The 13,192-nt window shown below is 45.9% G+C and overlaps 2 protein-coding genes across 4 annotated transcripts; one reads left to right on the top strand and one right to left on the bottom strand.

Annotated features, from left to right (window-relative positions):
- Positions 1–61: 61 nt before the first annotated feature.
- LOC146420540 (G protein-activated inward rectifier potassium channel 1-like) lies at positions 62–9,911 on the top strand. Its single transcript, XM_085048150.1, has 3 exons — positions 62–943; positions 7,059–7,275; positions 7,803–9,911. The coding sequence occupies exons 1-3, from the start codon at positions 293–295 to the stop codon at positions 8,366–8,368; spliced, it is 1,434 nt and encodes a 477-aa protein (XP_084904276.1). The 5' UTR covers positions 62–292; the 3' UTR covers positions 8,369–9,911.
- Positions 9,912–10,425: 514 nt separating this feature from the next.
- Positions 10,426–13,186, bottom strand: LOC146420539 (acrosin-like). 3 transcript variants are annotated; one of them, XM_085048148.1, is made up of 5 exons: positions 12,974–13,186; positions 12,383–12,648; positions 11,968–12,113; positions 10,972–11,537; positions 10,426–10,935 (listed from the first exon to the last, which is right to left on the bottom strand). In XM_085048148.1, the coding sequence occupies exons 1-5, from the start codon at positions 13,171–13,173 to the stop codon at positions 10,608–10,610; spliced, it is 1,506 nt and encodes a 501-aa protein (XP_084904274.1). In that variant the 5' UTR covers positions 13,174–13,186; the 3' UTR covers positions 10,426–10,607. The 3 variants fall into 3 exon arrangements, with proteins under 3 accessions (XP_084904274.1, XP_084904275.1, XP_084904273.1); XM_085048149.1 differs by having other exon boundaries at positions 10,426–11,073; positions 11,110–11,537; XM_085048147.1 differs by having other exon boundaries at positions 10,426–11,537.
- Between the last annotated feature and the right edge of the window lie 6 nt (positions 13,187–13,192).

Genomic DNA, 13,192 nt, shown 5'->3' with positions numbered 1-13,192 from the left:
ACTCACCCCGCCCCAGCCGGGCTCGCCCAGCCCAGCCCAGCCCAGCTCGTCTCTGCCCGTCGGCTGCTCGGTCCCTCGGGCATCTCTCCGTCTGCCCGCGGCTCCTCCGGCCCTTCCCCTGCCCTGCTCGCGGGCGGGCGGCGCCGGCATCGCTCCGCTCCGGCTCCGTGGCTCTCCGGGCACAGCCCGTGTCCCGAGGCTGCTGCGCGCAGGCAGCGCGGTGCGCTCTCCTCTCCCCTGCCGCCCCGCCGCATCCTCACCGCACCCGCGGAGCACCTCGGCGGCCGGCAGCATGTCAGCCGTGCGCAGGAAGTTTGGGGACGAGTACCAGGCCGTGGGCCTTGCTAGCTGCAGCGCCCGCCGAGAGCGGCAGCGCTTCGTGGACAAGAACGGGCGCTGCAACGTGCAGCACGGCAACCTGGGCGGCGAGAGCAGCCGCTACCTCTCCGACTTCTTCACCACGCTGGTGGACCTCAAGTGGCGCTGGAACCTGCTCATCTTCCTGCTGACCTACACGGTGGCCTGGCTGGTCATGGCCTCCATGTGGTGGGGCATCGCCTACCTGCGGGGGGACCTGCACCAGGCGCACGGCGACTCGTACAGCCCGTGCGTGGCCAACGTGTACAACTTCCCCTCCGCCTTCCTCTTCTTCATCGAGACCGAGGCCACCATCGGCTACGGGCACCGCTACATCACGGAGCGCTGCCCCGAGGGCATCGTGCTTTTCCTCTTCCAGTCGCTGCTGGGCTCCATTGTCGATGCGTTCCTCATCGGCTGCATGTTCATCAAGATGTCCCAGCCCAAGAAGCGAGCGGAGACGCTCATGTTCAGCCGTGCCGCGGTCATCTCGCAGCGGGATGCCAAGCTCTGCCTCATGTTTCGTGTCGGCAACCTCCGCAACAGCCACATGGTGTCTGCCCAGATCCGCTGCAAGCTCATCAAGGTGAGGGTGACGCGACAGAGGGTGGCAGAGGGCAGCTGGGTGGCGGTGGGCGACACGGGCAGGGTGCTGGCCAAGTGTAAGGATGTGGACATGGGGCAGGCAGCCCCCGTGCAGCCCCCGTGCGGCCCCTGTGCAGCCCCTGTGCAGCCCCTGCAGCTCTGCCCTGCCCCGGGGCAGCTGTCCTGTCCCTTGGCAGGTGGGTGAGAGGATGTGACTGCGGTGGTGTGAAGGACTAGGGAAGAATTAGGTGTAGCTGTCCATAGAAAGAGCCAAGCAGGCACAGGGGAAAAAGGTCTGATCAGAGACCTCCCAGGGGCATTTCTGGGGATTGTGAGCTTCCCCTGAATTGTGAGATTCAGAAACCCCGTTTGGTCAGGATGGATGGATGTGTCGGGATGCAGGATAGCTGCAAGGAGAGGTACTGAGGCATGCTGCTTAGCAGGTGATGGCTGGGAATAAAGAATTGATTTGTGGTGACATTAAACTAGGATGAAGATCAACCTTGACCTCCTCTTCCCCTTGGGGAAACTTGGTGAGCTTTGACTTGCAGATCTTTATCCCAGTGTTCCAGCTAATGGCCTCACAGCATTTCAGAGGGATTGGATAGGTTCTTTAGTGGAAACACCCTTTGATTGTCACCAGTGTCTATTAATCGCTGAAAATGGTCAGTATAATTCAGAATGCAAGAGAACTGGAATTCAAAGGAGACCATAACCAAAAAAAAAAATCAGGACAGAAGAGTTTGGCAGGCATGAAAGTCCAGCAGATAAACTGGACTGGAATAGAATGGAAGAAAACCCTGTATGGCATGCCAAGACTAAGCAATGTAGCATCTCACAGCAGCTCTGTCTTGTCACAGGAGCACGGGAACTGTCTGGAGCTCCTCAGCTGTCAAAAGCTGGATCCCAATGATGACATTAATTTCAGGATATCATATTTGAGTGTTATAAATGTTCTGTACTCTATCTACTAATTATCTCTTTGGAGCAACTGGCCTTTTTAATAAGCTGCATAAACAAGGATGAAGCAGTATGTGATGAAGCAGTGCTAAATATGAAAGGCTGTTTTCCTTCTGTTCTGTGCTGAATGCTAGCCTGAGCTGTTATTTTTTCCTGTTACAGAATACCAGTTAAAATGGAGAATCTGCTAAGATTTAAAAAGAAGTTGAATATATATATGGGAACAAGCTGTAAGGAGTTGTACTGGAGCAATTTTTGTAGGAATTGCAAAGCCAGCTGAATCATGGTTTTTGTTGCTCTCCAGCAGAAAGTTTGGCTAAAGTATTCAATTCCATCATTCAAAATGGAATGCAAGTCAAAGTGGAATAACAGTGGTGTCCCATTGTTTTTCACAGATAGGGTAACTCATTTTCTTCTGAAATAAGACACTGAATATCCAACCTGATGTGCTTTCTGCTGACAATTCTGTTGCTGCACTGTGCTGATATGCAGGTGACTGGGACAGAAAACTCAGGGATATTTGATGGACCTGCATGACTGTTGTGTCTTAGGATAGCTTTTGTGTAGGCCAAAGAATCAGTGAGCAATTCTTGATTTTTTTGTTTTTATTTTTGGTATGATCATCATGCCTATGCCTTGTCTTCAAGCTGCTTTGCGACCTTTGGCAAATACAAGCTATGAACAGAAGAAGGTTTAAAATTGAATTTACAATAGCTGCCCCCTCAGTCCTCACTGAAAGGTGTGGTATTAGTTCTCATATCTATTTCCCAAAGGATTTTCTGTAAATCCTCATCATTTTATTAAGCTGCCCTCTGAACTGGACACACCATTCTAGTGGTCAGTGGTGGCTGCTCAGTGGGTTTCTATCAGCTGCTTTGAAGTAGCTTGGTGTGTCCTGCAAACTTAAGGTGAATGTGCCAGAATTCTCTTGCTATCTGCAGCAAATCCTGCCTTGTGATCTGAGCTCTGTCCCCTCTTCTTCCCTGCAGTGCTGCCAACAGCTGATCTTGCTGTACTTCTCCTGCACCTGATTAGATAGCTAGATTTTTTTTTTTTTGTAGTGGTGTCACAGTGAAGGAATGTGAAGAAGCACATCCCATTTTTGTACTGGAGATAGGAGATATATTTAGTAGTGAATGTGGTGTTTTGGTTGGACCAGTGGAGCTCTGAGGATTTATCTTTGTAATGAAAATATAGTAATCTAAGTCTGTCTGAATAGCATTTTCTGACAGGGTGATAAATGCCCTAATGCATTCAGTAGACTACAATGGTGCTACCTCACTAGGCTGGCTTTTCTTTGGGTCCAGGGACTGTGCAGCAGCATGGCAAAGTGATATCTTGGAAAACTCTAAGGCTCTTTTTGGACTAAGTAATGTAGAGTTTGGAAGACAGCTACAAGACTAATTGTGTGTGTTTCAGCAAAAAACTTTTCCAGAAACCCAAGTCTCTCTAATTTACATTGAGTGCTATAGAAGCTGGAGAAAGCAAAATCCTGGAGCAAGAAATAGAAAAAAGCTATTTGGAGCTAGCTGCTAAAAATGTGCAGTTTCAGTACTGAATTTTTAAAACTCAATTATGGTACTTACTTTTACCTTTTCTTGGTGTGACTACATATGTCATTGGTAAACATGATAGTGTTGGTGTGTAAAATCATCTATGTAGTGTTTCAGCTAGTGTAGGACATTTTGATTCAGAAAGTTGAGGAATATAAAATCATCATAGCCTGTTTTCCACATGTGCTAACAATAGTTTTTAAATACAGTTGTGAAGCATGATAGCCATAGAGTTTTGGGTTATAACCAGCAGGCAGCTATTCTTTAGGCTGGACTTACTACCAGCTTTGAATAAGCTGAAAGCAAACTAAATTGTAACAGAAATTGCAAATGGCAGGTGACAGGCATTGGGAGTAAGTAAGAAGACCCATTATATTGTGATTTCAATAAGCTGATAAGCAGGGCAGAAAATGCAAAAAAAAATCTTTTTTAATATTACAGAATTATTCAGGTTGGGAGAAACTTCAGGAAGTCTCTGGTCCAACCTTCTGCTAAAAGTATGGTGAGCTAGGAGGTCAGACCAGGTTACTCTGGGCTTTTTCCAATATAGTTTTGGAAACCTCTAAGAAAAATAACTGCACAGCCTTGCTGAGCAAGCTTTTCCACTGCTTAACTGTCCTCATGATGAAAAAGTTTTTCTTCAATCCAATCCAAACTTCCCTTGTTTCAACTTATACCTGTTGTCTCTCTTGTTACTGCTGGGCAGATCTGTGAAAAGCCTGGCTCTGTCTTCTTGATTACCTCCCTCTCAGGTTTTGGAATGAAATTCCACACAAACCTTTACAAGGATTTCAGAGTAACAAGATCATATTATTCCAGTAATATAAAATGTAATAAGACTTCTTGCCAGCTGATAGTCTAAGTGTGGGGGAGGAGCAATGAGCATGTACTAGTTTAGCATTTTCTAGGCTACACTATTAAATTAAGCATGATGGTGCTGCATCTTTTGCATCCCACTTTTTCTGCTCCAGGGCTTAATTAGTCCACCTGGATATCAAAACATAATTATGTGAGTTCTCTAATGACTGAACTGACAGAGAGTTAATAATAATAATAAAACTGCATCATGTACAGTTAAAGAGAGATGTGCATAAACAACAGGGTTTAGAAAAGCAAAGAGAATGAATAAAGGATAGGAGTGACAATTTGAAGAGCACAATGTGTTTGATCAGACACTAAAACAGACTGAGTGGTGATGCAGTGGAAATCTGCCTTGTAATAAAAACCAAAACAAAGATCCAGTGGCAGGAAGTTAAAGACACAGCAATCTTTTTTTTTTTTTTTTCCCTTGGCTGTGAAGCAATTAACCTTTGGAGAAATTCTTTGAGACCTTTAGATCATCCATCTCTGACCACATTTAAATTGGAAGCTAGGGCATTTCTAAGTAATTGTGCCCTTGTTCAACGTGTGCTCAAATCTGCAAAATGTACTTGTCTTTGTGTCATGTGGATGGTCAAAATACAGAATCACAAGTGTTCCTTCCACACTAATTGCTGACAGTTTATAGTCCTCTGCCTTGTTTTGTGGTCCTTTGAGTAAAGCTGTATATCTAAAGCACAAAGGTCGCTGAGCCTGAATGTATTTGAGCTATTAAGCTATCTTCATTCAGGTTAACTTATTTTTATTCACAAACTTCTTTTAAAAATTCTTCATGCCCTGCATAAATCAATCCTGTAGGGAAGATACTGAATACCTCAAACACAACCTTTTGCTTTCTCCCAGATCTGTTACCTCTAATCCTCCTCGATGGATATGTTTACTATTGAATGCATTTGATCGAAGACTCTTCCACAAAGAAAAATGGTTTGTGGATCAAGCAGTTCTTAAATCAGCCAGGCAGCAATTAGTGCAGAGGTGCACAGTTTTGTCTAGGTAAATATATGATAAAACTTGGGGACAATTTTGAGATTTAGATGTTGGTTCTTAGAGCTCATGTTACCTTGGAGTGAAAATCATCCACAGCCAATCAATCTGTGCAGCCACTGCAAGAGCAGCAGCCAGGCAACAAAAGCAGTGGCGCAGTGTGCAGCTGAGCTCTGCAGCTTGCCTCAGGAAAAGAGAAAAAATGGTTTTGCAGTAGGTTGATTACACCTTTGCATGTAACAGACGTAGCAGCAGTTTTGATCGCTTTTATTTCATAGCACTTCTGTGGTTCAAATCAGAAATAATTTGTGAAAATGCTTTTACACACAATCAGCTGGTACTTTCTCTGTCTTTATCAGTAATGGAGGAATTGACTCTTGTCCTCCTGTGTAGGAGAGAACTTTATTACTTAGGTAGGAAGAATATTTTTTCCTCGGTGGCAAAGCAAACATACAGCACAGAAATGAAATACTGCATTGTATTTAAAAGGAGCTCTACTCTAGCAGCTGTCTGACTGGTTATGTAATCTCCAGGAAATACCAGGCAGTTATAAGCATTTTTAGGTACATGTGAAGAGGAGAGACAATATGAAGATATATATTAGTTGCTTGGGGATTTTTGTAAAGACAGAAACTTTTTTAAAGGAATACTGATCAGATCTAAGTTGATGGCAAAAGCCTTTGGCTTGCTCTCAGTGAACAGTGTTTCCAAGCAGAGGAACCAATACATTTGTCAACACAAATGCAACACTATTAAAACTATTTATTTATTCTTCTATGATACTATAATTTATAATAATATTTATTTATTTATAACCAGTCGTCATCTTCTTAAAGAGTTAGGTGCTTTTAAATCAAATAATAAGCAGGAAGGATTTTAAATAGGATTTATATAACCTGTGCAAAACTTCTAATTTAAATGGGCAATTTCAATCAGAGACCTTCAAAGCAATCAGGTGAGGAGCTGCCTAGCCAACTGATGTAACTTTTAGTTATACTTTCAATACCAGAAAAATGTGGAGGGAACACTATGGGGTGGAGGGCAGCTGTCATATCAGTATCTTTATTGGACCTGTGAAATGATGGGAAGAAAAATGAGGCATTTAGCTAAATAAGTTCAGTATTAAGTTCAATACACAGTAGATGGTACATACAAGGGATGATAGCATCATCAGTATCAATTCAGCTGGTTTTGTGAAAATGCCACTTACCAGACATACTGCACAGTTACTATGATGTTTACCTTTGAGTTAGTACATCACAGTGTCTGCCAAGCAAAAGTTAGTAACACAGAGAAATAATGAAAGGAGAATTCAAACAACAGAACAAAATGTGCCCAGCTTGCAGATTTTTGTCCCATCAACAGGAACTTTTGCCACAGGATATTCATGTTGAACATCCATTACAAGGCATGTGGTATGGTACACAACATGGTTGTCAAAGTATATACATATATGTGTGTGTATTATATATGTATGTATTATCTATATATATGTAAGTATGTATGTATGAAGTGTGTTATGTCATAGTAAAGTTTGTAAGTGGTGATGAGATTTACTGGCATAATAAGAAAAGTCAAAATTGGTCTTGCATAGTAACCTTGTAGTATTTGGCATTACTTATGAAGCCCCCAGACCCCAGACACATGGATGATAATACCATGGAAGAGGCAGATTTAAACTTTATTACACTGATTTCACGTTTTGCCTTTGTGCTTACTAAATCCTGTTTTTATCTTTAGTCCAGACAGACACCGGAGGGAGAATTTCTGCCACTGGACCAGTGTGAACTGGATGTTGGATTTGGAACTGGAGCCGACCAGCTGTTTTTAGTTTCTCCTTTAACAATCTGTCATGAAATTAACTCAGAGAGCCCCTTTTTTTCTCTCTCACAAAGATCACTAAGAAGTGAGCAATTTGAAATTGTTGTCATCCTTGAAGGAATCGTTGAGACTACTGGTAAGACATAGAATAATAAGCATACTCTGATTTTTAGTCTTCGTTTTCAGTGCTGATATTTTTAGCAAGGCAGCTGTTAGTCCTGGATGCTCCAGCATTTCCTGCCATATGCTGCAGAGCTTCAGTGGCTTTCACCAGCCAATAAGAGACTTCTCTTCCCCACAGGGCTCTGCATTACCAATTCCCAAAGTGGCCAATATATCCAGGAGACATAGCCTGCCACTCTGGGACTATGGCCAAGCATGAAAGAATGTTGAACTTTTTATTTTGCTTTTACTTGGTTTTACACCTGCAATATTTAATCCAATATTTGCAAAAAAAAAAATCTAGTCAGTCAATTAGAAGCACTCCATTGACAGGCAGAAGATTGTCCAGAAACAGTTGCCCCATTTCATAACCTATAAAATTGGTTTTTTCAATTGTCCTGGCAATTGATTTTTCCCTGTCAGCCTTAGCATGTATTTTTGGTTCTATATACCAGTGTGCTTGCTCACCTGAGAATGCCATGCTCTTGTCCATTTTCACAGGAATGACATGCCAAGCTAGGACCTCATACACAGAAGATGAAGTGCTTTGGGGTCACAGGTTCCTCCCAGTGATGTCTCTAGAAGATGGCTTTTTCAGGGTTGATTATTCTCAGTTTCATGCTACCTTTGAGGTCCCCACTCCTCCTTACAGTGTTAAAGAGCAAGAAGAAAACCTGTCCCTGTCATCTCTTAGTCCTTTTGATAAGAAAACCAGAAGAGATCAGGTTTGTCCACTTGACTGTACTGATGTTGCAGCAGAGAAAAACAAGCTCCCTTTAAAACTTCAGAAGATCAGCTTGGGCAAGGAAGGCCTTCCACAAAAAGCCCTGAGAATGAGTTCCAGTAGCACACAGAAGACTTTCAGTACTGGAGATCTCCTGAAAATTCAAGAAACAGGTCCCACCTCTGACGATGAAGACAGTGATAACAGGATACAGCTGAAAGGCTTAAAAATAAATGCCAAGGCTTTGACTCAGTCTACCAGTGGTCTTGAGTTACAGAAGGATTTTCCAAGTATGGGCACTCTAGAAGTGAAATTGGAAGATAGTTTTTCTGCCAAACTTTGAAAAATGAACTCTGATTACTTCTTTTAAGAGCTGAAGAAAGAGGAGTTGTTGCTGATAAACTGTGTGTGAGACTGCTGCCCTGACAGAGTTGTTTCACAATAAAGTCATAACTTGGTTTTGCTACTTTCAGGAAGAATGATCCTTTTTGTATAATTGTTCTGTCCAGATCCAATTTAGGTAGCCTAATAGGACTTGGAGGGGCAGGAGGATTACCTTGTCATGCCAAAGAGATTCCTGCCCTGATGATGTTTCTCAGCATGCTCATTGCAAATCTACACTGTCTTCCATGCAGATGCTTTTTCACAAGGCAAGGATCAGCTCCTTAGTCACAGAGTAGTGAAACATTCAAATATGAAGCTAAGAAGGGTGTATGTAACACCAGCTGAAACACGGTTTTGTGCAGCTCAGATCTTGGGTTGCTCCTGATGTACAGAACAGCAGAACACAGAGTGTGTGACACTGCTCAGTCATAGTCCAGCTCTCTCCCAGTGACCCCTTTGCAAAGTGGCCTTCCTGGTGGCATGCATCCTTCTTTCCCAGTGACTGTGGCACCCTCAGTGTGCTCCCAGTGTCTCATTCATGATCATTCAGGTAGAGCAAGCAGTTTGCAATAACCATTTGGGTAATTTGACTCACATGGACTCTGATAAACATGAGGATCATTTATGCTGTCCAAAACTAGACCTCAGCGTTTGATGTGGTGGATCACATGTGGAATTTTAATGACCATATCACCACTCACTGTGAAGGAAACTTGAGATCAGTAGTTCAACTTCATGGTATGTTTTATACTGCAACTAAGTGAAATTTTAGTTTGGAGACATTGTAAGTAAATAAAAGCAAAGTGATAGTGCCCAGTCATTACATATCTGAGAATTCTACTAATGAACGGTAGTGTCTGATGTTGCCAATTTTCATTTTGTTACATTTGCCTTCTCCATTTCTATATGATTCTCAATCATTTTGTAGATGTGATATTTATTGCTATTCAGCTCAATCCACCTCAGTCTGTGAAAAAGGCTTTTCCTTTCCTGGTTGTTAGTAACTGTGAACACACCTTGCTGTTTAGTAAACAGTGTTCAGTAGCTCAGCATAGAGGGTGTTCATCACCAGAGCAGCAGCACCAGCAAAGCAGTCTCCAGTAGAAGGATCCAATTCTGCTCTTGTTACATGGACAAAATTCAGTCAGATTTAAAAGGGATGGCAGTGGCCATATCCCTTGATGGTAAAGTGAAAAATCCAAGCTAGGAATAGCTTGGCTTGCATAATTCACTGTTTCTTGCTTTTGATCTGTCTATGGGATGAAACTGGAAAATGGTGTTTTATGCAGGGATAAGATTTGCTGCTTGTTGTTCTTTATTTGATTTCTGTATGAATTTCAACAATATATATGTGCTAAAATCTGTGTTGTCATTTATTAACTGTATTTGTATGGAATATTTAGATGACAGCATGAAGTCTTAAATGATGATGACGACTTTCCCTACTCTCCAGAACAGCCCAAATTAGTATAAAATAAAATTAGATCCACCTTGGGTCTCAAGCATTCTTTACTGGAATGTGCATGTTGACAATAAAGCAGCTCCAGGAGACAAAGCACCATCCTCAGACACACTCCCCCTCTGCTGTGGGGCAGAAACTGGGGGGATTTCACTCATTTTGTGCCTTCTTTTGGGGGTGAGTAAAAACGGGGGGCTGGGGAAGTGTGAGAGGGTGATGGTGTCATTTAGGAGCACCCCAGTGTCACCAGGAGAGTGATGATGTGGAGGAGTGGGTGAGTGGGGGAGCAGGTGGCTCATACAAGGTCCCTCCAAAAAAGGGAGGTTACAACCCAAACCAGCATAAATAGGGGTTAAAAAGCAAACTGCATTGTAAAAAATAAAAAAGCCAGTTAGTCTTCCAAGACCATTGAGACTAAACCAGCTGACGCCTCCAAGACAGTAGAGAATAAACTGGAGGGAGTGCAGGGCTGCAGTACCTGCGTGTGAATATATCTTGATATTCATCTTTCTAATAATAAATTTTCTATTTTACCAAATTGCTCTGAAAACACATGCTTAACAGTGACAATGGGCAACTTTATTACTGCAACTAAATCAACTTCAGCATTTGTCTGCATGCAGAGGAGGAAGATGGGCAGGACAGGGGACACCTTTGACCCTGAGGCTGCCTTTGGATCAGCAGGCACTGCCCCAGTAGGAAATGGTCACAGTCCACTGCAGCCTGCACTGGATCCTGTTCATCCTGCTGCTCCTGTCTTTCTTTCCATTAGGCCCTGCAGGATCTCATGCACCCGAGTTAAGAATTTCACCAGCATCCTGTATGGATGCACAGCAGGTTTTAACCAGGCTGATGGCTTTGGCAGTGGCCTTAGGTGCTCCAAGGTGGCAGGCTCTGGTGTTGCAGTGGCTGTTACAGCAGTGGGTGAATGTGCAGTAGGTTCAGAGCAGCCTGATGATGCTGACGTTGGCTCTGGCTGCTCAGAGCTGGTTGAGGTGAAGGTTGGCTCTGACTGCTCACAGAGGGTTGAGGTTGGCTCTGGCTCCTCAGAGGTGGTTGAGGTGAAGGTTGGCTCTGGCTCCTCAGAGGTGGTTGAGGTGAAGGTTGGTTTTGGCTGCTCAGAGGTGGTTGAGGTCAAAGTTGGCTCTGGCTTCTCAGAGGGGGTTAGGGTGAAGATTGGTTTTGGCTCCTCAGAGGGTATTGAGGTGAAGATTGGTTTTGGCTCTTCAGAGGGTATTGAGGTGAAGATTGGTTTTGGCTGCTCAGAGGGGATTGTGGTGAAGATTGGTTTTGGCTCGTCAGAGGGGATTGAGATGAAGGTTGGTTTTGGCTGCTCAGAGGTGGTTGAGGTGAAGGTTGGCTCTGGTGTTGGAGCAGCTGTTACATCTGGCTGTGGCTGTGGAGTGGCAGTAAAGCAGCCTGACTCTGTTGGTGTTGGCTCTGGCTGCTGGCATGGGGTTGAGGTGAAGGCTGGCACTGCTGCTGGAGTGGCTGTTACAGCTGGGCACAGGCCCATCTGGACCAGGATCCAGTCGTAGAAGTGCTGAGTGGAGGTGTAGACTCCAGGCCGCTTCGCTCTGGCACAGCCTCTTCCCCAGCTGGTCACTCCAACAAGCCAGAAGTAGCTGGCTCTGTTATCTTTGCACACCAGAGGCCCTCCACTGTCACCCTGCAGCAGACAGAAGAGGATTAGGGTGCTGTTGGGGGGCTGCTGCCAGCACTAGAGGCTTGCTTCTCTCTTTCAGCCCCTGCCACAAAAATGGTCTGCTCAGGTGCTGGAGTCTCCAGAACCTTAGCTGGGAACGGGCTGGGTGTCTGTAAAGTAGGGCCCTTGTGGTATCTGCACAGGGATCTTGGATGTGCAGAGGATGGATGATCCAGCAGCTGGACCTCTGGGTTGCCCAGAGCACCAGATGGGCTCTCTGGACAGAGTGCCAGGCCTTGGGAACATGGGCACTGGGCAAGGACTTACAGATATGGGGAAGGGGAAAGAAACCACCAGTGGTGGGGACCCAGAGGTGGAAAAGTGATTTGCCAGGCAAAGCACATGCTGGCCCACGTTGGCATGGTGGGGGTTGGCTGTCCCCAGCACACAGTACCTGGCAGGTGTCGATGCCACCCCGGGGGTAGCCAGCACACAGGTTGTGGCTGTGGATGCTCCCAGCGTACCAGCGGCTGCTGTTAACCAGATGGGCATCGAGGAGCCGGACCCTGGCTTCCTGCAGGACATCACTGGGTCCATGAGCTGTGAGCACAGGAAGGAATGAGCACCCAGCAACTCAGTGCCAGTTCTACTCCCCTGTCTGGGGGTGAAGTCCTTCCCTAGGGCTTGGCTTTGCCTCTGGAGCAGCTGTTGCAGTGCTGTGTCCTTTCTGTCTGGCTCTGGGGAGCAGGCCAGGCCCATCTCTCCAGAAGCACACATCCTACAGCCTGACTTTGGTCTCTGCTTCCAGGAAACCCAACCCATTTCTCCAGGGTGCCCCGCTTGCCGTTAGGGCCTTTTTGGGCCCTCACCTCTTGCACTGGTGTAACGCCAGCCAGCAATGTAGCAAGTTTTCAGCTCGGACACTGTCAGCGAGGCATTGGGCACACAGGCAGGCTGGATGTAGTCACTGCACTCCACAGGCTGGTCCAACTCCAGCAAAGCAATGTCGTTCTGCTGTGAAGCTGCAGTGTAGTGCTGGTGAGCCAGGAGCCGCTTGACATGGCGTACCTGTGCCTCGGGGCCCAGGTGAGTCAGCTGGGTGGCCCCGATCAGCACACGCCACATGGTGACATTCCTGCAAGGCAGAGGGGTGAGAGGGAGCAGAGCCATGGCTGTGGCAGCTCAGCACTTCCCTGCCTTCTGCTTCCCAAGGCAGAGAGGAAAGCAGAGCAACAGAGAGTGGGACTGCCCTAGCATGCCTAGGGCTACAGGAGGGTCAAGCTGGAGGCTGCTAGGCAGCAGTGGCACCAGCCCAGCCCTCTGAGCAGTCTCTCAGCTGGGCTCTGCAGTGCTGAGGCACTGGGCACACTGCAAGGAAACAGGATGGCACTGGCATGGGGTGCTGCAGCTGGGCAGCTGTTTGTGCTGTTGGGATTTCCCCATTCCCTGCTCCCCCTTACCTGGCCTGCAGGAAGCAGTGGGCTGCTGTAAGGACCCACTGTGGGCCGATGAGGGATCCTCCACACGTGTGACCAGTGCCCATTTTCCTAGGATCCTGGATGCTGACAATCCAGGGCCAGGCCCCTGGCAGGGCACCTCTGCCACCCATGATGTGTGCCATGCTGTACTCAGAAGCTATGGAGTCATAGCCAGAAGCCATGGGCCTGAGCCCGCAGGTC

Source organism: Lichenostomus cassidix, unplaced genomic scaffold, assembly GCF_008360975.1.
Source record: "Lichenostomus cassidix isolate B80296 unplaced genomic scaffold, HeHo_3.0 HiC_scaffold_787, whole genome shotgun sequence".
Classification (NCBI taxonomy): Eukaryota; Metazoa; Chordata; class Aves; order Passeriformes; family Meliphagidae; genus Lichenostomus; species Lichenostomus cassidix.
This window is presented reverse-complemented; position numbering and strand designations above follow the sequence as displayed.

Excerpts from the sequence above, each read along its gene's own strand:
- LOC146420540 (XM_085048150.1), top strand. The coding sequence starts at position 293 with ATGTCAGCCGTGCGCAGGAAGTTTGGGGACGAGTACCAGGCCGTGGGC. Across the intron at positions 944-7,058 it reads TCCGCTGCAAGCTCATCAAG|TCCAGACAGACACCGGAGGG; the intron begins GTGAGGGTGACG and ends TTTTATCTTTAG. Across the intron at positions 7,276-7,802 it reads AGGAATCGTTGAGACTACTG|GAATGACATGCCAAGCTAGG; the intron begins GTAAGACATAGA and ends CCATTTTCACAG.
- LOC146420539 (XM_085048147.1), bottom strand. The coding sequence starts at position 13,173 with ATGGCTTCTGGCTATGACTCCATAGCTTCTGAGTACAGCATGGCACAC. Across the intron at positions 12,649-12,973 it reads CACTGCTTCCTGCAGGCCAG|GAATGTCACCATGTGGCGTG; the intron begins GTAAGGGGGAGC and ends TCTGCCTTGCAG. Across the intron at positions 12,114-12,382 it reads GCGTTACACCAGTGCAAGAG|CTCATGGACCCAGTGATGTC; the intron begins GTGAGGGCCCAA and ends CTGTGCTCACAG.